At 42.2% G+C, this 26,532-nt stretch overlaps 1 protein-coding gene across 1 annotated transcript in view; it reads left to right on the top strand.

The window, feature by feature from the left end:
• UNC80 (unc-80 subunit of NALCN channel complex) overlaps positions 1-26,532 on the top strand; it is a 158,316-nt gene that overhangs the window by 114,304 nt on the left and 17,480 nt on the right. The window contains exons 43-58 of the mRNA XM_087706462.1: positions 726-906; positions 2,016-2,284; positions 2,738-2,872; positions 5,418-5,556; positions 7,664-7,760; positions 9,423-9,593; positions 10,771-10,863; positions 13,920-13,955; positions 14,797-15,015; positions 16,981-17,181; positions 18,251-18,374; positions 20,242-20,367; positions 22,619-22,742; positions 24,545-24,751; positions 24,913-25,097; positions 25,647-25,812. Coding sequence (XP_087562588.1) covers positions 726-906; positions 2,016-2,284; positions 2,738-2,872; positions 5,418-5,556; positions 7,664-7,760; positions 9,423-9,593; positions 10,771-10,863; positions 13,920-13,955; positions 14,797-15,015; positions 16,981-17,181; positions 18,251-18,374; positions 20,242-20,367; positions 22,619-22,742; positions 24,545-24,751; positions 24,913-25,097; positions 25,647-25,812 — 2,473 coding nt within the window. The remainder of the gene's footprint in view (positions 1-725; positions 907-2,015; positions 2,285-2,737; positions 2,873-5,417; positions 5,557-7,663; positions 7,761-9,422; positions 9,594-10,770; positions 10,864-13,919; positions 13,956-14,796; positions 15,016-16,980; positions 17,182-18,250; positions 18,375-20,241; positions 20,368-22,618; positions 22,743-24,544; positions 24,752-24,912; positions 25,098-25,646; positions 25,813-26,532) is intronic.

The raw sequence follows: 26,532 nt of genomic DNA, 5'->3' as shown, positions 1-26,532 counted from the left end.
GCCCCCAACAACAATCCGGGTCCTCATTTTACCCACCTCGGAAGGATGGAAGGCTGAGTCAACCTTGAGCCGGTGAGATTTGAACAGCCAAACTGCAGAACTGAAGTCAGCTGAAGTAGCCTGCAGTGCTGCATTTAACCACTGCGCCACCTCGGCTAATGTAAATTACATTAACATATTCCATCTAACTATGATAATTTCTCCATTCTTTTTTCCACTCCAGATTATTTGCTTCTGATCCATGTTCTAGATGTAGAGTAGTTATTACTAATTATTTATTCATTCTGATAGTTCTTAGTGACGGCTCGCAGAGCATGGAACTAAAATTGGTTACTTATTCCCAGTTCTCAATTCCTTGAGCACTGTGTTGACTCAGCCTTCCATCCTTCCGAGGTGGGTGAAATGAGGACCCAGACAGTGGGGGCGATATGCTGACTCTGTAAACTGCTTAGAGAGGGCTGAAAGCCCTATGAAGCGGTATATAAGTCTAACTATTGCTATTGCTATTGCTATTGCTACTTTAAAAATGCCATACACTAATAAGAATAATCCCTTATTCCTCCAGTTTATGCCTCTCAGATATCTTTGTACTATGAACACTCTCCTCCTCCTCCTCATAAACAACTGTGGGGCACAATGCGTGATCAATTGATAACAATTATTATTTTTTTGTTTTGGTTTTGGATCAACAATTATTTTAATCATTGCCTGGCTGTTTTTTTTAGGTATTTACCCGTAAATTAGAAGAAGTGGGCCGAGTGTTGTTTCTCATTTCTCTGACTCAGAAGATTCCTGTGGCTCACAAGCAGTCCCATGTGTCTTTGTTGCAAGAAGACCTTCTTCGTTTGCCTTCATTTCCCCGGAGTGCAATCGATGCAGAATTCTCACTCTTCAATGATCCACAAGGTACCACTAAGCCTCCCTCGAGCTGAGCTTGATTCCAGATCAGGGCCGGATTTAGATGAAAAGAGGCCCTAGGCTATTCCACTTATGAGGCCCTTTCACCTCCCATTTTTAAGTTTGTAAATTACATGAGAGACAATAAACTACATCATTACTGTGATATACATCAATATATATCAATATATATAGCTGGCCTCCCGACGGAGGGCGGCTCTGCTCTGCGGCAAAGGCAGCGAGGCCAGCCGCCTCCCCTGCTGCGCTCAGCTGCCCGGCTCGGCCCCCTCGCCCTCACCTGCCTGGCCGCTGGTGGGCTCCGCGTCAACAGGGCGGCTACTGGGAGCGGCCGCGCCTCTCGCCCGACCGCCGGTGCCGGGAACGTGGGCGGGCTCCCCAACTGCAACGGCGCTGGAACGATCTTAACCAATACATTTTTATGTTTGTTTATTAGTCATATGCGTAGAATTTCTCCTTATTTTCGGTTCAGTGTTTTAGTGTTCACTGTTTTTAGAATAGTGTAATTTTAATTTTGCTAACAATTTGAATGTAGGCCCCTCTTGATCTTGAGACCCTAGGCTGAAGCCTAGTTAGCCTATAGGAAAATCCGGCCCTGATCCAGGTGGCTAAATAGACATTTTTTGACAGTCAAGAATTGGTTTGCCATTATTCGCTTGTGTTCTTATCTTACTTTCCAATATAAGCTACTAGGATTTCAGGTCTTCATCCCCTACAAGTAATAACCAGGTCTAACTATATGGAAAACATATTACTGATAGTCTTCTGAACCACCAAAACAAGACTGTAATTTGGTTGCTTAAAAACAATTAACTATCCAAAAAATAATTTAAAGAAATCTGCTAAAAAAAAACAATTAAATATCCATAGACAGCATCACCATAATTGTTTAATAGTACTGAATGGGTTTAACATGAGATCAGCAAAATAGAACAAGAATCTATGATCTCTTTATAACCAAAGTTAATTAATGCAGCAAGCCCTATTTTAATACATTGGCGTATGAATACCTCTGGAGATTTTTTTAAGGAAACTCTGATATCTCTCTTTAAAATAAGCTGCTTCATTTTAACACGACATTGTTCTCCTTGTTCTCTTAGCTGGCAAGGAACTCTTTGGTCTGGATACCCTTCAAAAAAGCCTATGGATTAAATTGCTAGAAGAGATGTTTCTGGGAATGCCCAGTGAATTTCCTTGGGGGGATGAAATTATGCTGTTCCTGAATGTATTTAATGGAGCCCTGATCCTACACCCAGAGGACAGCGCATTGTTGAGGCAGTACGCCGCTACTGTGATCAACACAGCTGTACATTTCAACCACCTCTTCTCCCTCAGTGGTTACCAGTGGATCCTTCCCACTATGTTGCAGGTAAGCTTCTTTTAAAAAGAAGTCCACCACTAAGAGCCGAGGTGGCACAGTGGTTAGAGTGCAGCACTGCAGGCTACTTCAGCTGACTGCAATTCAGCAGTTCGGCTGTTCAAATCTCACCGGCTCAAGGTTGACTCAGCCTTCCATCCTTCCGAGGTGGGTAAAATGAGGACCCGGATTGTTGGGGGCAATATGCTGACTCTGTAAACCGCTTAGAGAGGGCTGAAAGCCCTATGAAGCGGTATATAAGTCTAACTGCTACTACTACTGCTAAGTCATTAGGCTATCCTGCCAGGTCAAACTTTCCAAAGGATCCATTGATGATCTCCTTGTTCATTGCACCTCGTTAATTCTTTTATCACGACTGCTTTGAGTCCCAATGTAGCTTTTGAAGATGACCCTCCAGCCTCTTGGCAACAAATGCGAACTCCTAAGGATTTTCTTGTTTCCCAGGTCTACGCCGACTATGAAAGTAACCCACAGCTCCGTCAAGCAATCGAATTTGCCTGCCACCAGTTTTACATTCTACACCGTAAGCCTTTTGTGCTGCAGCTGTTTGCTAGTGTCGCTCCACTTCTGGAATTTCCCGTGAGTGTCAACCAACTGCTGTGTGAAAATTGTTTTCATTCTTTCATTCATTTTTCATTCATTTTATTTGGTTTGTATGCCACCCACTCTCGAGAGACTCAGGGCGGCTTACAGATAAAAAAGGGAGGGGGAAACATACAAAAAAATTAAAGAACAACATTAAAATTCCACAACATTCATAGCTTAGAATGGGGCTGGATAAATCAACAGGAGGCGGCCTCTCAGGTAGCCAGGTCCTATACCATGTAGGGCTTTAAAAGGAACGATTAGCACCTTGAAGCATGTCCGGAGACCAATGGGAAGCCAGAGCAGCTCACGGAGGATAGGTGTAACGTGGGTGTACCTAGGTACGCCCACTATCGCTCGCGCGGCTGCATTCTGGACTAACTGAAGTCTTTGAACACTCTCCAAGGGCAGCCCCATGTAGAGTGCATTACAGTAATCCAGTCTTGAGGTGACGAGGGCGTGAGTGACCATCCGAAGGGCCTCCCGATCCAGATAGGGTCGCAACTGGTGCACCAGGCGAACCTGGGCAAAGGCCCCCCCTGGTCTGACCATGCTGAAATTGCAATTGAGGTGTGAGAATATATTTTTTAAGAATTGCAATGCTCTGGGCAATTCATTGACCCTTGTGTTTCTGCTCGGAAACAGAAGCTGCTGGGAAATCAGTTCGTGAATTTAGGATTCTTGATCTTGACAACCACACTAAGGCCAATGTCAACATTACTTGTAACCTCCTAAGGAGCTACAGGCCATAGTTGAGAACACCCAGACAACAACAACAACAACAACAACAACAAAGTCCTTCAGTCCTACACACTCTTTTTTTACTGACTCTCTTATGCAGAGAACCTTAACTTATTCCAGTGTTTCTCAACCTTGGCATTCGCTGGCTGGGGAATTCTGGGACTTGAAGTCCAGACATCTTCAAGTTGCCAAGGTTGAGAAACACTGACTTATTCCTTGAAGGCTTGCTCACATTTTCAGCAATTCTGTCTCCTGTCTAGAAAATTCAAGGCTGACATTCTCCCATTAACAGAACATTGATATTGCCCTGCACATCCAGCCTTTTGTGTCTACGTGGAGAGACACATCTGTGCCAGAGGTGGTATTCAGCAGGTTCTGACCAGTTCTGGAGAACAGGTAGCGGAAATTTTGAGTAGTTCAGAGAACTGGTAAACACCACCTCTGACTGGCCCTGCCCACATCTATTCTCTGCCTCCCGAGTCCCAGCTGATTGGGAGGGAATGGGGATTTTACAATATCCTTCCCCTGCCATGCCCACCAAGCCACGCCATGCCCACCATGCCACGCCCACAGAACTGGTAGTAAAAAATTTTTTTAATCCACCACTGATCTGTGCATAATTTAAATGGTATTATACATAAATAAAAATCTTCTAATGCTGTCATTTTTGCCTAAGCATGCACTAGTTAAAGTGAATATTTGGACATGACAGAAAAAGCATAGTTCTGAGTAAATGGGAGTAAATTGGTGACTATGTCATCAATAATACCTTCATTATTACAGCAAAGAGTATCTTCAGTCTATAGGACAGTATTTCTCAACCTTGGCAACTTGAAGATGTCTGGACTTCAACTCCCAGAATTCCCCAGCCAGCGAATGCTGGCTGGGGAATTCTGGGAGTTGAAGTCCGGACATCTTCAAGTTGCCAAGGTTGAGAAACACTGCTATAGGAAGATGGTGGCTGGCAATTAAATAGAAGAATATTTAAAACAATACAAAATGAAATAATTTGTTCCATCCACCATCAAGGTTGCCCACTCATCACCTTGATTTTACACAGCTCATTTCACAAAATCAGACCACCTTGGGATTTCTTAGATTTTATTATATAACTGTCAGAACCTCTCCATTAGATAATTAGGAAAGAAGACCACGAGACTCCATGTGTAGAAATCAAGTGTACTTTTACTAATTGTAAATGATTAAAGGCATAGCGAAGCGAAGTCTGATTATTTAGGCGCGAAAGCGATTGATATATAGAATAGCCATTCCCCTCCCCTTGGCATCACAGCTACAGTCCAATCATAATTCTCCCAAGTGTCAGGTGTGAGATAACGTCAAAAGGCATCATGAAGATGGAATGTCGGTGCCGTTAGTCCTGGCGGGAATCTCCTACGCATGCGTAGTCAGACAGGCAGCTGAACTCCAGAACCTTCCTCCAGCACAATGAGTAACCCCTCCCAAATACCATGCCCTCCCTCCCCGTTTCATGGCAGCCGAAGCAACAGCAAATCAGAGGCTGACAATAACCTTCTGAATATAGGGATTAAAGTTTGTAACTCTTGTATAAAATTTTCACATATCCAAAACTGGTATTGCTTACTTCAGTTGACATAAATGTATGAGTGGGATATAAGTGGTTTTTACTGGATATTGATGTTCCTTTTTAAAAAACAACAACATTGTGCATCCTTTTTAAAGTTGTAAGACGCCCAGAGTCTTTTTGGAATAGGGCAGACTTGAAATCCAGAACATAAACAAACAAGTGAATAGAACAAAAACGCTTTCTTTACTGCAGGATGCTGCATACAATGGACCCACCAAGGGAGTGTCTGCTCAGTGCCTCTTCGATCTCCTACAGTCCTTAGAAGGAAATACTTCTGACAACCTAGATATTCTAGAATTGGTGAAAGCAGAAAAGCCCCTGAAATCACTAGGTATTTTAAATTTATTTATTTTTTAAATTGCCATTTTTCTTGTGAAATAAATGTATTTCTGCTTTCTTTTTTCCCGATAACATAAGCACTGAAATGTTGAATAAAAAACTAATTTAAACAGTTTTTTTTTAAAAAAATGGACAGGATCATACTACATTACTTACTGTTCTGACCCCCCTCATCCCACACCAACACACTCCGAGCCAAAGATAAGTTACGCCATTTAATGGACAGACAGACAGGTCCTTGGAAGCAAACCAGCACAGAGAAGCTTGGGCAGCAATCCAGCACAGATAAGGCTTGGCAGCAATCCAGCCTGCCAAGCTCACAATAATGTTCTCCGGCATTAGTTCCTGCGTTGACTTCTGCAAGAGGGGCATGTGTACAAGCAGTCCTTTTTATAGTCTGGAGAGGAGCCTAATGACCACCAGCTGAGTGCAATTACCTCCTGTAACTGCGCAACTGTTCCTGACGCCTATTAGCTCCTCGGTGCCGGGCATCCAGGAACAACTCACTGCTGACCTCAGGCTCACTCTCCCTTGTCTCCTCCCCACTGGTTCAAGGCTCAGGCGCCTCCTGGTGGCCAACCAGCCTCTCTGCACCCTGCATGGAGTTAGAACCCTGTCCAGGGTTCTCCACATCCTCCAAAGCCGACTCATAGGGCCCCTCGCTGTCGGAGTCTGGTGGCAGCTCCAATGGCTCCTGCTGGGCCACAACAACTTACACTATGCAGGATCTTCTGATCTGCCCCTATTCACTAAATGAAAAGCCGATCGTTGCTTTAAACCCTATGATTTTCCTTTACGAAGAAACACTTTTTACAGGTGATCCTCAGCTTACAACAGTTCATTTAGTGAACATTCAAAGTTACCACAGCATTGAAAAAGTGACTTATGACCGTTTTTCACACTTACGACCATTGCGCCATCCCCATGTTCACGTGATCAAAATTCAGACGGTTGGCAACTGACTCATATTTCCGATGGTGGCAGTGTCCCAAGGTCACCTTTTGCGACCTTCTGATGAGCAAAATCCATGGGGAAGCCAGTTTCACTTAACGGCGATGTCACTAACTTTACAATTGCAGTGATTCAACTGTGGCAAGGAAGATTGTAAAATGGGGAAAATGCCTCACTTAGTAACAGAAATTCTGGGCTCAATTATGGTCATAAGTTGAGGGCTACCTGTGTTTTAATTTTTAAAGAAACAAAATTCTAAAGAGGTCCAAACTGACTTAAAAATTGTATTATACAAATTGTTTCTAACTATATTCTTGGCCTTTATATTCTTGTATCGTATCTTGTTCTCTATATTTTCTAATGTTAAAGGTTTTCTTGGAAGTAATTCTCACTACGTTTTAATGAATTTTCCTAGTTAATTTTATTGTGCAGTCACATAATAACATGTTTTCTCAAACTACAATCTTCAGCCTGATCAGGTAATCCCATCAATATTTATTTAGAAGTGCTAACTTTTTTTAAAGATGAATGTCGATGCAAAATAGGGATGTGATGGCTCAGTGGATAAGACACTGAGCTTGTCGATCAGAAAGGTCGGCAGTTTGGTTGTTCGAATCCCTAGCACAGCATAATGGAGTGAGCTCCCGTGACTTGTCCCAGCTTTTGCCGACCTAGCAGTTCAAAAGCATGTAAAAATGCAAGTAGAAAAATAGGGACCACGTTTGGTGGGAAAGTAACAGCGTTCCATGCGCCTTTGGCGTTTAGAGATGCCGGCCACATGACCACAGAGTCATCTTCGGACAGCGCTGGCTCTTCGGCTTTGAAATGGAGGCTTTCCTAGAGTCGGGAATGACTAGCACATATGTGCGAGGGGAACTTTTACCCTTATGTATGCAAAATGCAGCGTTAAATTCTAAAGTGAAAGGAATTTTAATAGAATTCATGATATGTCACTAGTGATCAATTCTACTTTGATACAATGAATAGGTATTGTATAAATGTACAGCAGGAGATTGAACAGGAATCAGTTGCCTAAAGCAAAAAAACCCATAGATGTTTATTTATTTTATCTCTCATGGCACAATATTTCCATATTGTCGATACCTATTGTTGGTATCTGTTATGTTCTATTTTTGTACCTACTTCAGATTTCTGTTATGGCAATGAGGACCTGACATTTTCAATCAGTGAAGCCATCAAGTTATGTGTAACAGTTGTGGCATACGCACCTGAATCTTTCAGAAGGTAACAACTATTTCTTGGTTAATTCCCAGTTGCATTTACAAACAAGTATGATAACAATCTATCATTCAAATTTATATATTTTAACTTTGCACAGCTAATTTATTAGACTGTTTAAAACATTCCTCTTGATTCAAGGATTATTCTTTTTCTTTTATTTATTCTTTCCCTGAAATTCAAGAAGTTTGTGTCTAATGATTGAAAGGCCATTACTATTCCCAGGTATAAAGCTTATTCTATCTGGCCTTTAAACTGCTCCCTATGTTCGCTGTCTCCTCAGTGCTTATCCTTTCTAAGGCTTAGCTATAGAACCTACAGTTAGATGATAGTTGGCTTTTCTGAATAACAGGGGAAAATCATTTATTGCTGGTTGCTTCAACCATAACACACTGGAAGCAAAAATCTCCTTCTTTTTGCCATCTCAAACTGTCTTGCCCTTTAACATTTTTTTCAGTTATTTTCTGTTTCATTTTATTACATTTTTTTGGAAGATGTTGTTATTGTTAAAAAAAATACCAATATTTTTTTGCAGATCCAAATTTGTTCTGGCTGTGATGGTGTCCTAATATTTACAAGAACTAGTCACAAAGTACTGTACACAGCCCTCTTTCCTGCAGATAAAAATGGGTTTCTCTTGAATGGAGGGGTATTGTACTTCTGGATCAGGGGTGGGTTCCTGCCAGTTCTAAGCTCTTCTATAGAAGAGGTTCCACAAATCTACCGTGCCGTTTAGAACCGGTTCCAGCTCCCCCGTCCGTCCGTCCGTCCGTCCGCACATCATCAAGATGAAGAGCGAGAGGAGGGATTCTGGGAGTTGAAGTCCACAAGTCTTAAAGCTGTCAAGTTTGAACACCCTTGGGGGTCTTTTTTCTAAAGGGTTAAGGGTGAAAGGGTCTTGTAACTTGACAGCTTTAAGACTTGCGTGCTTCAAATGCCAGAGTTCCTGAGCCAACATGACTGGAGGAGGAATTCTGGGAGTTGAAGTCCACAAGTCTTAAAGCTGTCAAGCTTGAACACCCCTGGGGTTTTTTTCTAAAGGGTTAGAGGTGAAAGGGTCTTGTAACTTGACAGCTTTAAGACTTGCGTGCTTCAAATGCCAGAGTTTCTGGGCCAACATTTTGGTTGCTAAGCAAGAGCGTTGTTAAGTGAGTTTCACCATATTTTACAAGTTTGAATTTGAATTTGAATTTGTGTTTATTTGTATGCTGCCCTTTTCCCTGGGGGGACTCAGGGCGGCTCACAATCAAAAGGAAAGAGGGAAACAGACTTTTACATATAGACAGTACATAATTAAAACGCAACATTCATACCATTCGGGCGGGTCACAATCTTTAGCCCCAGGCCTGACGGGATAGCCAGATTCTAAGGGCTGTGCGGAAGGTCTGGAGGGTGGTGAGGGTACGAAGCTCCACGGGGAGATCGTTCCATTGGGTCGGGGCTACCACCGAGAAGGCTCGAGAGGCCGAGAAGAAGAAAAAAAGTTGGCCATGCCCACCCGGTCACATGGCCGGCAAGCCACTCCCACCCAGTCACATGGCCAGCAAGTCACTCCCACAAAGCAGGCCACACCTACAGAAGAGGTTCTAAAAAAAATTTGAAACCCACCACTGTTTCTGGATATAACCTCACATTGATAGCATTGTTACATGATCTCCATTGCTTCAGTCTTCAGATGCTGATGGTCCTTGAGGCGCTAGTGCCCTGTTACTTGCAGAAACTGAAGAGGCAGACCTCCCAAGTGGAAACTGTGACAGCTGCTCGAGAAGAGATTGCTGCGACCGCTGCTCTAGCCACATCCTTGCAAGCGCTTTTGTACAGCGTGGAAGTTCTTACTCGGTAAGTTACACCACTTACTTGCCATGACCTTGGCAAGGGTCCAAGGAGGAAGAAGATGGAAATTTTATGTTCCTGCCCACGGTGAAAACAATTTTTATGCCATTATGCGTTTCTATAATGTATGTAGGTACAAGAACGAGAATTTAAATGAGCAATATTCACATCTGCATTATAAAACGTAGAAGGTTGCATTTATTTATTTGAAAATTAAGTCCTCACCAAGTCTATTTCATTCGAAATTAGGCCAGAGGTGAGGGGGAAGTGTCAAAGCAGGATCTATCTGGTGGATTTTAATCACAGATTAATTAATTCAGATTCAGCATTTGCCATCCAGAATGTATTGTTCTCCTTTTCCTGGAAAGTTATACAATGACATTTAATAAAGGTAAATGCACGTAAAGGCAAACAGTTTCCTAAGTTGAGCTTGACTCTTGAGACATGTATGAGTATTGTCATTTTGGAATTGCCTATTTATGGCATGATTATTCATTTGTTTGTTTGCTTATTTAGTTCAAACTATCTCCTGTATCGCCACAGTTTCCTGGAGTTCTCTTTCCCAAGTCTGTCCCTCTTAGATTTTTCAAGATCAGCCAAAAAGACTTCTATAACACAAAAAGGCCAATGAGGGTACATCAATAAAAACAAAGTTTCCACATCAAAAGAAATAATAGTTCTACTTAATTATTTTATTTATACAGTCAGAAGTATTGTGAGTTTTATGTTGATTCTGGAGGCCTTACAGAGAAAGAATGAGATAATTAATAATTAAGACCTACGCAGAGAGATTGAAGGAACTGAGACTGTTCAGTTTGAGAAAATTGAGAGTAAGGACCTCATCATCCTCTTCCAATAACTGAAAACAAGATTACATTTAAAAAGTCAAAGACCTGTTTTCTGTTGCTTCTGAAGGCAGGACAACGAATATTAGATTTAAGATATAGGTTGGCTAATTCCAGTTGAATCTTAGAATAATTTCCCAGCTCTAAGAACAATCTGTCAGTGAAGTTGATTGATGAGTAAGGGGATGAACTCCTCTTTGTTGGATGTGCTGGAGGCTCCACAAGTTGAAGCTTTAATTGTAATTTAAGCAGAGGCAAATAGCTTTTCCAATACTAAGATTCTTCTATTACTGCTACTTCTACTAATTACTTACTGCTGCTACTACTTCCATTAATAGGCCAATGACTGCACCTCAGATGAGTCGCTGTGACCAAGGCCATAAAGGAACAACCACTGCTAACCATACTATGTCATCTGGAACAAATACCAGGTATTTAACAGAGGCTGCCCTGCAACGTATTATTGAAACCTTACTAATACTAATGTTGTTGTTGTTTTTGCATAATCCGTACATTGTACAATATTGCATAAGAAGATGAATGTTGGGACAGATAGGGACAGAATATAAAACTTACCTTATCAGATCTGAGCCGAGGTGGCGCAGTGGTTAAATGCAGCATTGCAGGCTACTTCAGCTGACTGCAATTCTGCAGTTCAGCTGTTCAAATCTCACCGGTTCAAGGTTGACTCAGCCTTCCATCCTTCCGAGGTGGGTAAAATGAGGACCCGGATTGTTGTTGGGGGCGATATGCTGACTCTGTAAACCGCTTAGAGAGGGCTGAAAGCCCTATGAAGCAGTATATAAGTCTAACTGCTATTGCTATATAAGTCTAACTGCTAGATCAAACCAGCAAATGATTATTTGTTTCGTTTTTGTTTTTAGCAGAAGCCAGTTCAAAACTCACAAGAATTTGGCACATAATACATGATAGAAAAGGTCTTCTCCGGAATCCATCTGCCAGCCAATGTCGGCTGGCGACTCCCTGGGGGAGAGCCTTCTCTGTCGCAGCTCCAGCCCTCTGGAACGATCTCCCCGTGGAGATCCGGACCCTTACTACCCTCCCGGCCTTCCGCAAAGCCGTTAAGTCCTGGCTGCTCCAGCAGGCCGGGGGGGGGGCTTTTGAAATACCCAGCCCCTCGGAAATTGTGACTGTTGTGTTTTTTAATATGTTGTTCTGTGTATTATCCCCTTCCCTTGTTTTATTGTAAGCCGCCCGGAGTCCTTCGGGAGTGGGCGGCATACAAGATCAATAAAACCAAACTAAACTAAACTAGAAAAGACAGTCATATGTCAAAATTTATTTCTATCATTTAGTAACCTGAAGTGAAATTCCTAAAAATATATCTCCCCATGAAAATAGGCTTACAGTATATCCAGAGTTTAGTAATCTCACTGCCCTGGGGTGAGAATAATCAGACTACTGTGCAGTACGACAAATGAAGTTAGTCTGAAACCAGAACCGGAGTTGGAAATTGCAGCTGCCTGGGGAATGGTCTGAGTCCTTCTCAATAGCAGTTAGACTTATATACCGCTTCATAGGGCTTTCAGCCCTCTCTAAGCGGTTTACAGAGTCAGCATATTGCCCCCAACAACAATCCGGGTCCTCATTTTACCCACCTCGGAAGGATGGAAGGCTGAGTCAACCCTGAGCCGGTGAGATTTGAACAGCCGAACTGCAGAACTGCAGTCAACTGAAGTAGTAGTGCTGCATTTAACTACTGCGCCACCTCGGCTCTGCGCCACCTCGGCCACCTCAATGCACTTCATGACATATTAAACTGGGGCAGAAGACAGAAGTAGGGGAACTTTTGAATGTTATTGTTTTAGATGTGATGGCAGAATATGCGTGCATTCTCTACATCTTCCGGTCCACGTCCACTGTCCAGGATGAAGAGGGAAGCATTTTATCTCGCCTTTACCTCTCTAGTTCTGAGTAGCTAGAGTAGGAGCTTCTCAATTGACCTTGTGATGTGACTGAGACATAGGGCTTCTCTCGCAGAGTGGGTATCATTCTGGCAATACCAAACTTCAGGTCATCCCTAACCTGTCAATAATTGTACATAGAGTTATTCTCATTGTGAAGGAGTTGTTCGAGCTTGCAAAATATGGAGAACATTCTTTTTTATTATTCTACCACAAGCTTTTGCTCTAAGCTGAAACAGATGATGGAATTGCACAGGAAGAAATATGTGAAAATTCTCTCCTTTTCCATCTGCCTATTGGAAATTACATGGAAATTTACACTAGTTTAAACAATATATGATAATTGAAATACCTTCATGAACTAAAGAACTGTCTTTAATTACAGTGGTTGAAAAGCCACTGCAAGACTTTATTCTTTATGATTTTGTCTAGACTTTTAAATAACTTATGCCTACAATGGTAGCTAATGGATATTTATGCATATGAGGCAATCAATTTAATGATTTCTACATAGTATCCTTAAATATAGTATCTGAAGGAAAGCCCTCGTGTCTTTTCTTCTACTGAAATTTTATTTGGACTTTCTTCCAAGTATGTGTGATTTGGTCAGTGACATGCTGATGTTTGTATAGAAATGTTTCCCCATTAGAAAGCAAAGCTGAGATACTGTTTTCCTCTGTGCTCACTAGATATGTCTATACTCACAGCTAATCACTGGCAAATATAATACTAAATAATTCTATGTGTTTATTAAGTCTAAAATATGTAGGTTTAAACAGAACTATTGTTATCTCAAAGAAATGTGCAGAAAGCAATCTGGCGTGGGGCTGGTGCATTGGATTTCATACAGTACCACATCCAAATATGACTCTTGTGTAAGAGGAAATTGCCTCATATACAGATCAGGTGTTATCAGGCGGGTGGACACGAAGAGGAAAGCATCCCCTTGTTCTTCCATTGCTATTGCATGTATTGTGAGTATTTCATCTAGATCAGAGGTGGGTTTCTGCCGGATTGTGCGAAACGGTAGTGGCTCCACCAGTGGTGGGATTCAAATAATTTAACAACCGGGTTCTCTGCCCTAATGACGATCTGGGTAGGTGGGGCTCGGTGGTCATGTGACTGGGTGGGCGTGGCCAGCTCAAGGTCACTCAGGTCAATGGGCGCTTCGCCTTAGCTGTGACAATGTCATAAGGGTTTACCGGAGAGGCAGTTTCTGTACGCAGGTCAATAAAGATTAGGCTAGAAACAACACCAAAATGTTTCCTTCCTGCCTTCCTTACAGGATTAGCCCTGTAAAATGCGGAAAAAACAAAAGGAGATTTCTTCCAACAACTGGTTCTCTGAACTGCTTAGAAAGTTACCAACCGGTTCTCCCAAATAGGTGCGAACTGGCTGAATCCCACCACTGGGCTCCACCCACCCACCCAGATGCTTCTGTGCACGCATGAACACGTGAACCAGTAGTAAAATAAATTGAAACCCACCACTGATCTAAAAGTGTACCTTGCCTAATGATTTCTGAATTCCTCTGTCCTTGTTTTTCCTCTTCTAAATTCTAGGTATCCAGAGCAAGGAGCCAAACTTCACTTTATCAGGTATGGGAATATTGCCGGCAGCTTCTTTCTTTAGAATTTGTAATGCATTTCCTTTACTACAATCTTCCCAAACTGGGCTTTATTCTGAATGGTTTTATACCAGAGATTTCATACCAGGAGAAAAACAGCCAAAAGTTGCTTAAGTAACAGCTTCTGCCTTCTCTGGCTGCTTCTCTTATGAGAAATATCGAGCAATGGTTTCCCTGCAAAGGAACATTTCCTCTAAAGATACCTTCCGTCAGCAGCAGTGGTGGGTTTCAAAAATTGTTCGAACCTACTCTGTAGGTGTGGCCTCCTTTGTGGGAGTGGCTTGCCGCCCATGTGACCGGATGGGAGTGGCTTGCCGCCCATGTGACCGGATATGAAAATGCCGACGACACTTGTCAGAACCACCTTAAATTGCCTCTCGCACAGCACTGGGATGCATAAGGATAGGATGTAAACTTGTTTTTTAAAAGGCATCTTTGGTTTGCGTTAAAACAACTTCAACACACGCAATGTTCTGATTGCCCCACAAACGCAGTAGTCATCCTTACCTTCCACAGAGGCACTGAGTTTTATAAATAGGAGCATGATGGTGTAGAATAATCATATCCAAGGACCAGTGGTGGATTTCAAACAAATTTTGGAAGCTCTTCTGTAGGTGTGGCCTGCTTTCCGGGTCCACTGGTGGAACCTCTTCTAACCGGTTCGGTAGATTTGACGAACTGGTTCTACCGAATAGGTGCGAACTGGTAGGAACCCACCTCTGGTCAGCAGGCAGGATTCATGACAATGATATCACATATCAGCCCATTCTTGCCTCTTGATTTCTACTTTCTGCATTTCCCCTGATATCCAGAGAAAATCTTCATTTGCTAGAGGAAGGCCAAGGCATCCAGCGGGAGGAGTTGGATGAACGTATTGCTAGAGAAGAGTTTCGGCGACCTCGTGAGTCCCTGTTGAATATATGCACTGAGTTCTACAAACACTGTGGGCCCCGACTGAAGATTTTACAGAACCTGGCTGGAGAGCCCAGGGTGACTTCTTTAGAGCTGCTGGATGTTAAGTCTCATATGAGGTATGGTTTTTGAATGTCCATAAATATTTGACTATCCATTAGCAATGACAAGTATGCACTATAATATACAAAAGCAGAATCTTAAGCTTCTTTCAATTGTAAGTAGAATAAGATTTTTTTTTTCAAATTATTTCAGGTGATATCATTAAAAGGGAAAGGGAAATCTGATCTAAACACTTCAAATATTGTAGATACTAAGAAATAGAGTAAAATCACAACAATGGAAAAGCTGCTCTGGTGTAAACACCTGCAGTGTCACTCATTAGCTGAAATGTAATGTGTAATTATAAATCTTGTCATTTCTGTGTGTAAAACCCAGCTAAGTATATTTTCAGGAAATCATTCAGCATGTTTTTTTTTTGTTTTGTTATTGCCTCGTCAACCTGGTTGGCATTTATATTTATGACTCTTCTTATCCCTGAAGACAGATTGTTGGAAGGTTATCAGGAACATATAACCTGCCACTCCCGAGATATAGATAAATGTTTGCAGAAATATATTTAGATATAGAGGCTTTTGTTAAAGAAAATAAATAAAGTCAATATGGTTTTCATTTCAGCAGCGATGATCCTTCCCCTTTCCTTCGTAGTGATAGGAAATAAGATCCGTCAGTCTTGATTCTGCCTTCTATCAGTTTCAGAACTCTTGTGCTGATTTAAAAAAAGGAGGGGGGATTATTTCTTGCCTTGATTCCATCCATCTTCAGATTATGCATTTTCAATCAGTCCTATCTCTTCAGTGACAGTGAATTCTGTGTGTCAGATGAATCTTATTTACACCATCCCTTAAAAAGCCAGGAGGCCAGGAGGCCACCAAGAACTTGGGTGACTATTCTCTTAGCAATAGCAGTTAGACTTATATACCGCTTCATAGGGCTTTCAGCCCTCTCTAAGCGGTTTACAGAGTCAGCATATCACCCCCAACAACAATCCAGGTCCTCATTTTACTCACCTCGGAAGGATGGAAGGCTGAGTCAACCTTGAGCCGGTGAGATTTGAACAGCCGAACTGCAGAACTGCAGTCAGCTGAAGTAGCCTGCAGTGCTGCATTTGACCACTGCGCCACCTCGGCTCTTGTTTGTAGGAAACCTCCAGGCATACAATCCTATCCTCCACCAGGTAGACTTTTACCTTTAGAGAGCTGAGAAATCAAAGAACAGGAACTTATCAGGTGGCAGTGTATCCACTGATCCCATCTAGCTTCTCCCACCCACCATTCTGCAGCATGAATCTGCCACTCTTTCTGTAAAAGAATACGAGCTGATTTTGGGGAAGGAAGAAATGAGCTTTTGTTTCATGTAGAATTGGACAGAGAGAATCTCTAGTGGGTTTTCAAGATTTTCTTATTATAGCCTATATCAGAGGTGTCAAACTCAAGGACCAGAAGCCAGATCTTCAAGTTGCCAAGGTTGAGAAACACTGCTCTATCTAGTAAATCTACTATGTAACAAAATTATTAAGAATGCAGTATGGATATAAAAATACCGTAATTTATTTAAGCCATTATATTATATAGGTACATATGTGTATGTTTCATTTAAATAAATTTTTTTTTTTACATTTCAGGAAAAATATTTAATATAGAAAAAATGTTTAATAATGTTAAATATTTAAGGTCAGACTCCCTTAGCCCATTGTGTTCTCCTGATATCAAATTCCTATATTATTTTACTATCATAGTCTTCAGGTGGCCACATTTCTAGTGTGCGTCAGAATGAAAAGGCTGCATCAGACAGTGAGAATCACCAGTGTGATTATTTATTTATTTATTTATTTATTTATTTATTTATTTATTTATTTAATTTATAGTCCGCCCAATCCCGAACTGATGATCAGTTATCTTTTGGGACTATATAGCATTTATTTATTGAGAGTTAGTTTTTCCATTAAACAATATTTCATCACTTTCTCAAAAGAGCTCCTGTGACAAAATCTAGATTTTCCTCTTAATGAGCAATGGTTTTAGATTGGCAGAGATTGCACACTCCCTCTTGAAGCTGGCACCTTATGATACCCAAACGATGGAGAGCCGAGGACTCCGCCGGTACATCATGGAAATGCTGCCCATCACTGACTGGACAGCTGAGGCAGTGAGGCCCGCCCTTATCCTCATCTTGAAAAGACTGGATCGTATGTTCAATAAAATTCACAAGATGCCTACTTTGAGGTAAGTGTGTTTGTCAGAAAACTATGGGATCTGTTTCTGAATTTCCAAGCCATGAAGGAAGGGTATTATTATATGTGGTTAATCTTTGGTGAGATTCATAGCCTTTGGGGCTGGTTGGTACCTCAACAGCTCGACTCCTAACCAAGGACCTAGGAACTGTTATGGTAACGTCGGAGGATATAAGCTGTTCCAAGTAGGGTGTTTTTTTGTAGAATCAGAATGTTCAAGTCTGATAAATTTAAAATTTCCAAATAGCGAGGTAGCCCTTTAGGTATTGCCCCAAGGGCTCCAATTACAATCGGGACAACAAACAATTTCTTTTTCCACGGTTGCTCAACTTCAATTTGCAAGTCCCGGTACTTTGTGATTTTTTTCTTGCTGTTTATCTTCAATTCGTGCATCTCCAGGTATTGCAATGTCAATGAACCATACTTCTTTCTTTTCAACTATTGTTATGTCAGGTGTGTTGTGGGCCAAGTGCCTGTCAGTCTAGATTCTGAGGTCCCACAAGATCTTGACTTTCTCATTCTCTAAAACCTTCTGAACCTGATGTTCCCAGTGGTTTTTGCTGTATTCAAATCCAAACTTTTGGCACAATTTCCAGTGAATGGTCTTAGCAATGCGGTCATGGCGTTGTAGGTAGTCAGTTTGTGAAATTTTGCTGCACTCACTGATCAAGTGGTGATCAAGCCAGAAGAGCTAGCTGGAGAATTCTGGGAGTTGAAGTCCACAAATCTTAAAGTTGCCAAGTTTGGGAACCACTGTCCTAGACATTAGAAATTTGCTTCATTTGCAAGGCTTTGTCTTTATAAAAGTAAGGAGTGTGATATGACCATGTTCATTTTTTCCTCACTTATTTATGCTTTGCTGGTTATTTCAGCATTTTACAGAGTCACTTTTTTCTACAGTGTTTTTTATTCCACTATCCACTAACAGGTAAAAAGATCACACTGAGACACACAGGTTATTGCCATCTGAGATCTTGATCTTGAACTTTCCTTGGTGTTCCTATTTCTCAGTTGCCTTTTTCCAGGCTAACCATTTAATGCCATCTACCGTTGTGTTCTAGGAGACAGGTTGAATGGGAGCCTGCCAGCAATTTGATTGAAGGGGTTTGTTTGACACTTCAGAGGCAGCCAATCATATCCTTCCTGCCTCACCTTAGGTCATTGATCAATGTCTGTGTCAATCTGGTGAGTAAATAACATGGCAACCTCCTACACATCTGCCAAGCTCCCTTCTACAATACAAGCTCCCCGTTCAGCAAAGAACTTCCTTGAATAACACCAGACATAACGAAGTACATTTTCAAAGTGATGCATGGGGAGAGAATGAAAAAGAAACCCATAGTCCAGTGACTGGGTTTGCCTACTTTCTACGCACCACTCTGAAAATCCACTTCTGCATGTTGCGCTGAGAGTTGAGGGCTGCAAGTTGGAGACTGGGGTGGTGGATACTGCGCACACCTGGCAGAGGAGTTGGAAAGAAGTGTGGGACCCTGGAGATATTATTCAGCCCCACCTTGTAAAAAATAATGCAAAAGGACATTAACGCTTAACTCAACCAATTATCAGAATGAAATTGTTTTGCCATTTACAACATTCATAGTTTTAAAAAAAAAAGTTTGTGGTGTCTCTGTATGATGTTCAGATCCTTCCTGACTCTTTAACATGGATGTTTCATTAAGGAACATCAGTTTGACCTGGTGTGCCCTTGGCCTGCATAAAACTGATATAATTACAGCTGACTCGAAAGACAATTCAACAATAGATAAATCTTTCACGAGCGTGATACCTCTTCAGGGAAAAAAAAAAAGGAAGAAGCTAGAATACTTAATGTAACAATAACTGTCATTTAAGTAGGAACTCAATGGATAAAAATATCGAGTTTTTATAAGGTTGAAATGAAAGCTAATAAATTGGAATACGTTCCCTATATACAGTACTGGTTTAAATTAGTTGGCATTTTCATTGATATTTTGAAATGATTTTGATTACAGTCTGGAGGATCGTAGAATGCAAGAAATTCAGAAAACTCAGTGAAGTCAGACAAACAGTAAAAACAATAGCAATAGCAGTTAGACTTATATACCACTTCATAGGGCTTTCAGCCCTCTCTAAGCGGTTTACAGAGTCAGCATATTGCCCCCAACAACAATCCGGGTCCTCATTTTACCCACCTCGGAAGGATGGAAGGCTGAGTCAACCTTGAGCCGGTGAGATTTGAACAGCCAAACTGCAGAACTGCAGTCAGCTGAAGTAGCCTGCAGTGCTGCATTTAACCACTGCGCCACCTCGGCTCTAGATGTTGACCTAAACTGATCTTTGGTCTGATACATCAGGAACTTTATTATGCTCAGAGTCAAGAGTATATAGCTTTCATCAGCTCAGATCATATTGAGATTTGTGGCACATATCAATAATTAAATTCAAGAACTGAATGTCCCAAGATCCAAGGTGGGCAATCTTAGGGATGGAATGATGTGTTAAAGAGTACAGTGTTGTTTCCCATTTTGGGCCTTAATTCATCCAAGCTTCTAAATAAATTCTTATACAAGAGAAGAATCTGAACATTATATGAACATTATATACAAAGGAGTCTGAATATTGTGTTAAACTCAATCTGCATCAGACTCAGGACATTACACCTGACATAAGGAGATATTAACTCAAGCCAACTAGTACAATATTGATTATTTCAAGTACATGGTTCCATTGAGTACAATAACTACATGGCATACCCTCCAACTTCACCTATTCTACCAGTACAGTGCTGGTTATTCAGGGCTAGTACTGGGTACATTCTTAGCTACGCTAGTTTTCCTTGTGCCTCCTGTCCAGTCCTCCTGCTAACCCTGTAGTAACGCCTTTTCCTTCCCATCCATCTCCTGATAGAACCACCCCATTCCCTTTTTGACCCCAGCTACCGCAAGGCATGTGGAGGGCCCCGAGCACCCCAGCCTTGCGCTATCTGAAGTGTGTGCCTCATTAACATCGGAGGGTATGGCATGGATGGAGTTGAAATAGTTGGTCAAGGTGATGTGCTGTGTTTGTATTGCAGGTGATGGGAGTAGTAGGACCTTCCAGTGTGGCCGATGGATTACCCCTTCTTCATCTCAGCCCTTATCTCTCACCACCTCTACCCTTCAGCACAGCTGTTGTCCGGCTTGTAGCATTGCAGATCCAGGTGTGACTGCCTTGCCTGTTAGACAGGCTTTGCTTCTTATGTGGTTGAGGCACCAGTTCACTGGTGTCCTTTCGTTTTCTGCGAAAGCTGGGCAAAAACTGTGAGGCAAAGTTCATACTTCCCCTTACTTAATGCTGAAGTTTCAGGTTCACCGACAAATGCATGCTCGACTAAAGCGTGGCGACAAAACCGTGGCAAGAAAACCGTGAGATCGAAATCGCGCTGACGAATGAGCACAGAAGCACACCGACAACAGCGTGCCGACAACAGCGTGCCTTCAACGAACAACTAATGACAACCTAATAACCCTAAACCTAAACCTAAACCTAACCCTAAACCGAATCCTGAACCTAACCCTAAACCTAACCCTAACCCTAACCCTAAACCTAACCCTAAATCTAACCCTAAACCGAACCCTGAACCTAATCCTAAACCGAACCCTAAACCGAACCCTGAACCGAACCCTGAACCTAACCCTGAACCTAACCCTAAACCTAACCCTAAACCTAACCTAAACCTAACCCTAACCCTAACCCTAACCCTAAACCTAACCCTAAACCTGAACCTAACCCTGAACCTAACCTTAAACCTAACCCTAAACCTAACCCTAAACCTAACCCTAAACCTAACCTTAAACCTAACCCTAAACCTAACCCTAAACCTAACCCTGAACCTAACCCTGAACCTAACCTTAAACCTAACCCTGAACCTAACCCTAAACCTAACCCTAAACCTAACCCTAAACCTAACCTTAAACCTAACCCTAACCCTAACCCTAACCCTGAACCTAACCCTAAACCTAACCCTAACCCTAATCCTAAACCTAACCCTAAACCTAACCCTGAACCTAACCCTAAACCTAACCCTAAACCTAACCTTAAACCTAACCCTAAACCTAACCCTAAACCTAACCCTAAACCGAACCCTGAACCTAACCCTAACCCTAACCCTAAACCTAACCCTAACCCTAACCCTTAACCGAACCCTGAACCTAACCCTTACCTTAACTTAAATCGCGCTTTTGTGGGTACGGTTTTGTCGGCGCGTTGTTATGGGCGCGTTTATGACGTCGCGGTTTTCTTCCCGCGGTTTCGTCGGCGCGCTTTTGTCGTGCGCGCATTTGTCGGGTCACAGAAGTTTCATACATAGCACTTAGCAACTCTCCAAGTCTTTGGTGGGGTGTCGATGTAGCATAATTCCACTGAGTCACATTGGAATTGTGCAGATTGAAGCCCACCAAAGAACCTGGCATGAGCGACAACTATATTTCCTGACAATGTAGATTAGCGTTATTTGTTTTTGCTTCTTAGATGAATAATAAGAGCTACAAAAGTGCTGAAGCAATGAAGTCTTTTGTAGGTTGCGAACTTGAAAAGCTAAAGCTAATTCCACAGAAGTGCTTTACCTGAATCTGAAGATCAGGCATTTTTACCTGACGTCCTCTGAAGTATTCTATATAATTCCCAGTTTGCAAACCCATTCATTAATTCTAGGAGATATTGCTTATCAATTTACGATCCCAGATTTCCAGAACTCAATTGACAGCTTCTCTCTCTCTCTCTCTCTCCTTCCCTCCATCTTTTACCCTTTCAATTACTTATTTCTGTCAAATAGATGAAGATAATCTAGGATTTATATCTGTTAATGATTTTTGAAATTGTTCATTATCAAGTATACTCTTTTAATAGCCCAAACTCTGTGGAATAACTTGGGATGCTACATTGCATTGCTCCTACGGAAAATGCAAATTCTGTGCTTTGTTTGTGGGGAGGGAGGAGTTCTTCATTGATGCTAAAATAAGGTGAGAAGGAAGAAGATATGACATTTTTTTCCAGATGTAGGCTTTCTGCTCCGGCTCCCTATCTGTCCAATCTTTGGCATTTGGCAGAATCAAGATCAAAACAAAATGATAGGTATGGTCTTCCAAATGTACATTTTTAGAGAGATGTAGTGAATTCTTAAAAATGACTGAAATTTTTTTCCTTGATTTTTTTATTTATTTCAGAACTTTGGTTTGAGTTGGCAAAGGTAATTATCAGCATTGTTTAGACTAAAACAAATAGGCCAGTGAGCCCCAAATCTTGAATGTTTAATCAACTGATTATGTTGAAGCTAAAAATCGAAGGTGATGAACCTATCCTGTGATATATTGAGTGAACTAAGTATCTACGGATTCAACTTTTTTAAAAATTGCTGTTTTAATCTACCAGTTTTAATTAATATTCAATCTTTTTTTATTATCACTGCACAGGCTTTAAAAGAAGATTTTCCCTTAAGCCATGTGATCTCCCCATTCACCAATCAGGAGAGAAGGGAAGGGATGCTTTTAAATCTACTGATTCCATTTGTGCTCACAGTAGGATCGGGAAGCAAAGGTCTGATTAACAGAAATCATGTTTTGTTCCCCCCCCCTCCTGCCTGCCTCTCTGAAACATCAATTTTGTGCATTGTTATACCTTCATGTTTCTTTTGGCCCAAGCGTTCTTTCTGGTGCAGTGTTTCTCAACCTTGGCAACTTGAAGATGTCCGGATTTCAACTCCCAGAATTCCCCAGCCAGCGAATGCTGGCTGGGGAATTCTGGGAGTTGAAATCCGGACATCTTCAAGTTGCCAAGGTTGAGAAACACTGTTCTGGTGTATTGTCTGTAGGGTTTGTTGAGGACTTGGATGAGAACATTGGTGTGTTGTGGTGTCCTCTCATTTCAGCTGTGTTTTCTGAATTAAATCTTTGCCAGAGGAACTCCCCTTTTTGAAATCACCACAATGACAGAGCAGGCCGGACAAAGCAAAAAGTCACCTATATGTGTTCTGTCCCCGCTTCTCGGCTCGTTAACAAACAGCAAGCAGACAAACTTAAAAGGAACTTTCTTTATCAGTTCTCGGCTCAGACTGGCTTCGAGCCCAAAAATAACACAAATACAGTCTCTGACCAGATAACGGAATGAAAACAAATCTTTCTTACGGCAACACACGTTGAACAAAACGAAAGCAAAACACTTCTTCCAAAGTCTCTAAGAATCAGGGTTACAGAAATCAAAGCACTTCTCCAAGTGTATCTTACATAAACAACAATTGATAATCCATCAATGTTGCCTGAACCAAGGAACGTACGTTGACTCCTGCAACCAGGGCATGGCACTATCCGTTCTTTTATCACCAGAACCCCACTCATGAGCCCCAGCTGCATCGTTGACCTTGCATCCTGAAAAGACTCACAGAAGACGTCTGCTGAGTCACAACATATATGTAAGAAAAATTGGGGGCAAACAAGCAAAACGCACAGCTTCTATAGACGCTACTCTTCCTGTATGGTTTAAACTCTCTTACTCAACATGATCGTGTCTGCAGTGCATCCGATTTTGTTCTAAAGGTTTCATTCACACTTTCGGCTGGGAGATGATCTGCCACCTGACACTTTGCGTGGGAGGGTCCAGCTTAGTCCTTAGGGCTAAGGCCCGTGTATGGGTTCCACCACAAAACCGCGCTCGACTAAACCGCGTCCGACTAAACTGCGTAGCTGACGTCATCAACAGGGCGACAACAGCGCCGGAGACAGAAGCACGCTGTAAACCCTAAACCTAAAATTAACCCCCAAACCTAAACCTAACCCCCCTAAACCTAACCCTAAAACTAACCCTAAACCTAACCCTTAACCTAACCCTAAACCTAATCCTAACCCTTAACCTAACCCTAAACCTAACCCTAAACCTAACCCTAAACCTAACCCTTACCTTAAGTTGAATCGGCTTGCTTTCAAAGCGCTATTTAAAGCGTCCTTCTTTCTCCGCGCTGACTGTTGTTGCCGTTTTCGATGACGTCAGCGATGCGGTTTAATGGCGCGGCTTAGTCGAGCGCGGTTTTGACGGGTTACACATGTATGTCTCTTTGGTTAGTAAACCCAGGGAGAATACGGGTGAAGTTCAGTATGAGCCTCAATTCTTAAAGAATCAAAACCAAATATAATACAGGATAGGAATGCCAAGAACGAGCATGATTCCTTTGTCTTGTTTTGTCGTGTTTGTTCTTGAATCATTTTGTCTTTCGCTTACAGAAGGAAAAGGTGGGGAAGCCGATTGTGGTTTGCAGAACATCTGTGTGTCATCATGTGGGGTTTGAACCTCTTATGGGAATCAACGCCTGATCTGCTCTTTTGTCTTTTCCTTTTGATATCATGCAGACAGTCCTTGGCTGGAGCAGCCCGAAGTTCTCCTGCTGCTCCAGACAGTCATTAACATTTTACTGCCACCTCGCATTATTAGCACTTCGCGTAGTAAGAACTTCATGCTGGAGAGCTCCCCTGCCCACTGCTCCACCCCGGGAGATGCAGGAAAGGACCTGCGTAAGGAAGGGCTGGCTGAATCCACCAGTCAAGCCGCCTACTTGGGTGAGTGAGAAATTCTATCTGGCAATGAAAATTGAGATCAAGCTGACCATTTTCCTCTCAAAAATAGTCTACTCCAAATCTTGAATGTGCAAGTATGCATTGGGTTGTTATCCCTATACGGTTGTTTAATTTTTTTTGGACTTATTTGTCTCATTTTTTAGCTTTGAAGGTGATCCTTGTTTGTTTTGAGAGGCAGCTTGGTAGCCAATGGTATTGGCTGAGCCTACAAGTCAAAGAAATGGCTTTGCGAAAAGTTGGAGGGCTGGCCCTGTGGGATTTCCTGGATTTCATTGTACGCACTCGAATTCCTATTTTTGTACTTCTTCGACCCTTTATTCAATGCAAGGTAATTCACTCTGCTATCAGTCAGAATTTATTTTTATTTTTTTGAAATGATATACAGGATTTATTATTGTACCGATAGGGACAAGACATTTCTTTGCGATAAGGCGCTTTTGCAAGCAAAACCCCCTCAAATTCAGAAATTCAGTTTCAAAAGTATTGGTTTGCAAATTAATATGCCTAAGAGCCGAGGTGGCGCAGTGGTTAAATGCAGCACTGCGGGCTACTTCAGCTGACTGCCGTTCTGCAGTTCGGCTGTTCAAATCCCACCGGCTCAGGGTTGACTCAGCCTTCCATCCTTCCGAGGTGGGTAAAATGAGGACCCGGATTGTTGTTGGGGGCAATATGCTGACTCTGTAAACCGCTTAGAGAGGGCTGAAAGCCCTATGAAGCGGTATATAAGTCTAACTGCTATTGCTATTGCTAATTCATTCTGGATTTGTAAAAGACGGGCCTCGTGGTAAATGGCCGAGAAGAGTTGTTTTGTATGTGCATTAATAGCAAGGAAGTTTTTCCAGTCTTCATGGCTGCCCCCTGCCATTGTCGTCCTCAGTTGCTAGCCCAGCCAGCTGAGAATCACGAGGAACTAACTGCCCGACAACACATTGCTGACCAGCTGGAGCGGCGCTTCATCCCCCGTCCTCTCTGTAAGAGCTCTCTCATTGCAGAATTCAATAATGAACTGAAGATCCTCAAGGAGGCTGTGCATAGTGGATCAGGTGAGGATACCGGTAGAAAAGGGAGGGTGAAGATGAGGAAACAGGACAGTGCATCAATACGAGCATCAGGCTGAACACGAAGTGTTTTTTCTTCTCATCAAACACACATTATAGAATGAGAAATCTGAACGTTGATAAATAATGTAGGAATCCTCATTCAAAATTATAAGCAGTTGTAAACTTGAATTGTGATTGTGATTGACAGATCGTTTACTAAAAAGTAGAGTTTAATTTATGACACTGGGAGAAAAACGTGTGATGGTTACTGTTCTGACCCCCTCCTCCGTCCAGTAACGAATGCCGAGACAAGCTTAACTGGAATGTACTTTAATAGCAAGAAACCAAAACCTCAGTGGCTGAAAGCCAAGCAGAACAAACAGATAAGGACCTTGGCAGCGACTCGGACAAGTCTTGGCAGCAATCCAGCCTGCCAAGTTAGTTACAAAAGTTCTCCAACTTTTAGTCAACGTGTTGACTTCTGCAAGAGGGGCGTGTGCACAAGCAGTCTTTTTATAGTCTGAAGAGGAGCCTAATGACCACCAGCTGAGTGCAATTACCTCCTGTTTCTGACGCCTATTAGCTCTTTGGTACCGGTCATCCAGGAACAACTCACTACTGGCTTCCGGCTCACTCTCCCTTGTCTCCTCCCCACTGGTCCAAGGCTCAGGTGCCTCCTGGTGGCCAACCAGCCTCTCTGCGTCCTGGTCGGAGTCGGAACCC

This window comes from Thamnophis sirtalis, unplaced genomic scaffold (assembly GCF_051295495.1).
Source record: "Thamnophis sirtalis isolate CommonGarterSnake01/CBP01778 unplaced genomic scaffold, rThaSir2_p1.2 scaffold_1, whole genome shotgun sequence".
Classification (NCBI taxonomy): domain Eukaryota; kingdom Metazoa; phylum Chordata; class Lepidosauria; order Squamata; family Natricidae; genus Thamnophis; species Thamnophis sirtalis.
This window is presented reverse-complemented; position numbering and strand designations above follow the sequence as displayed.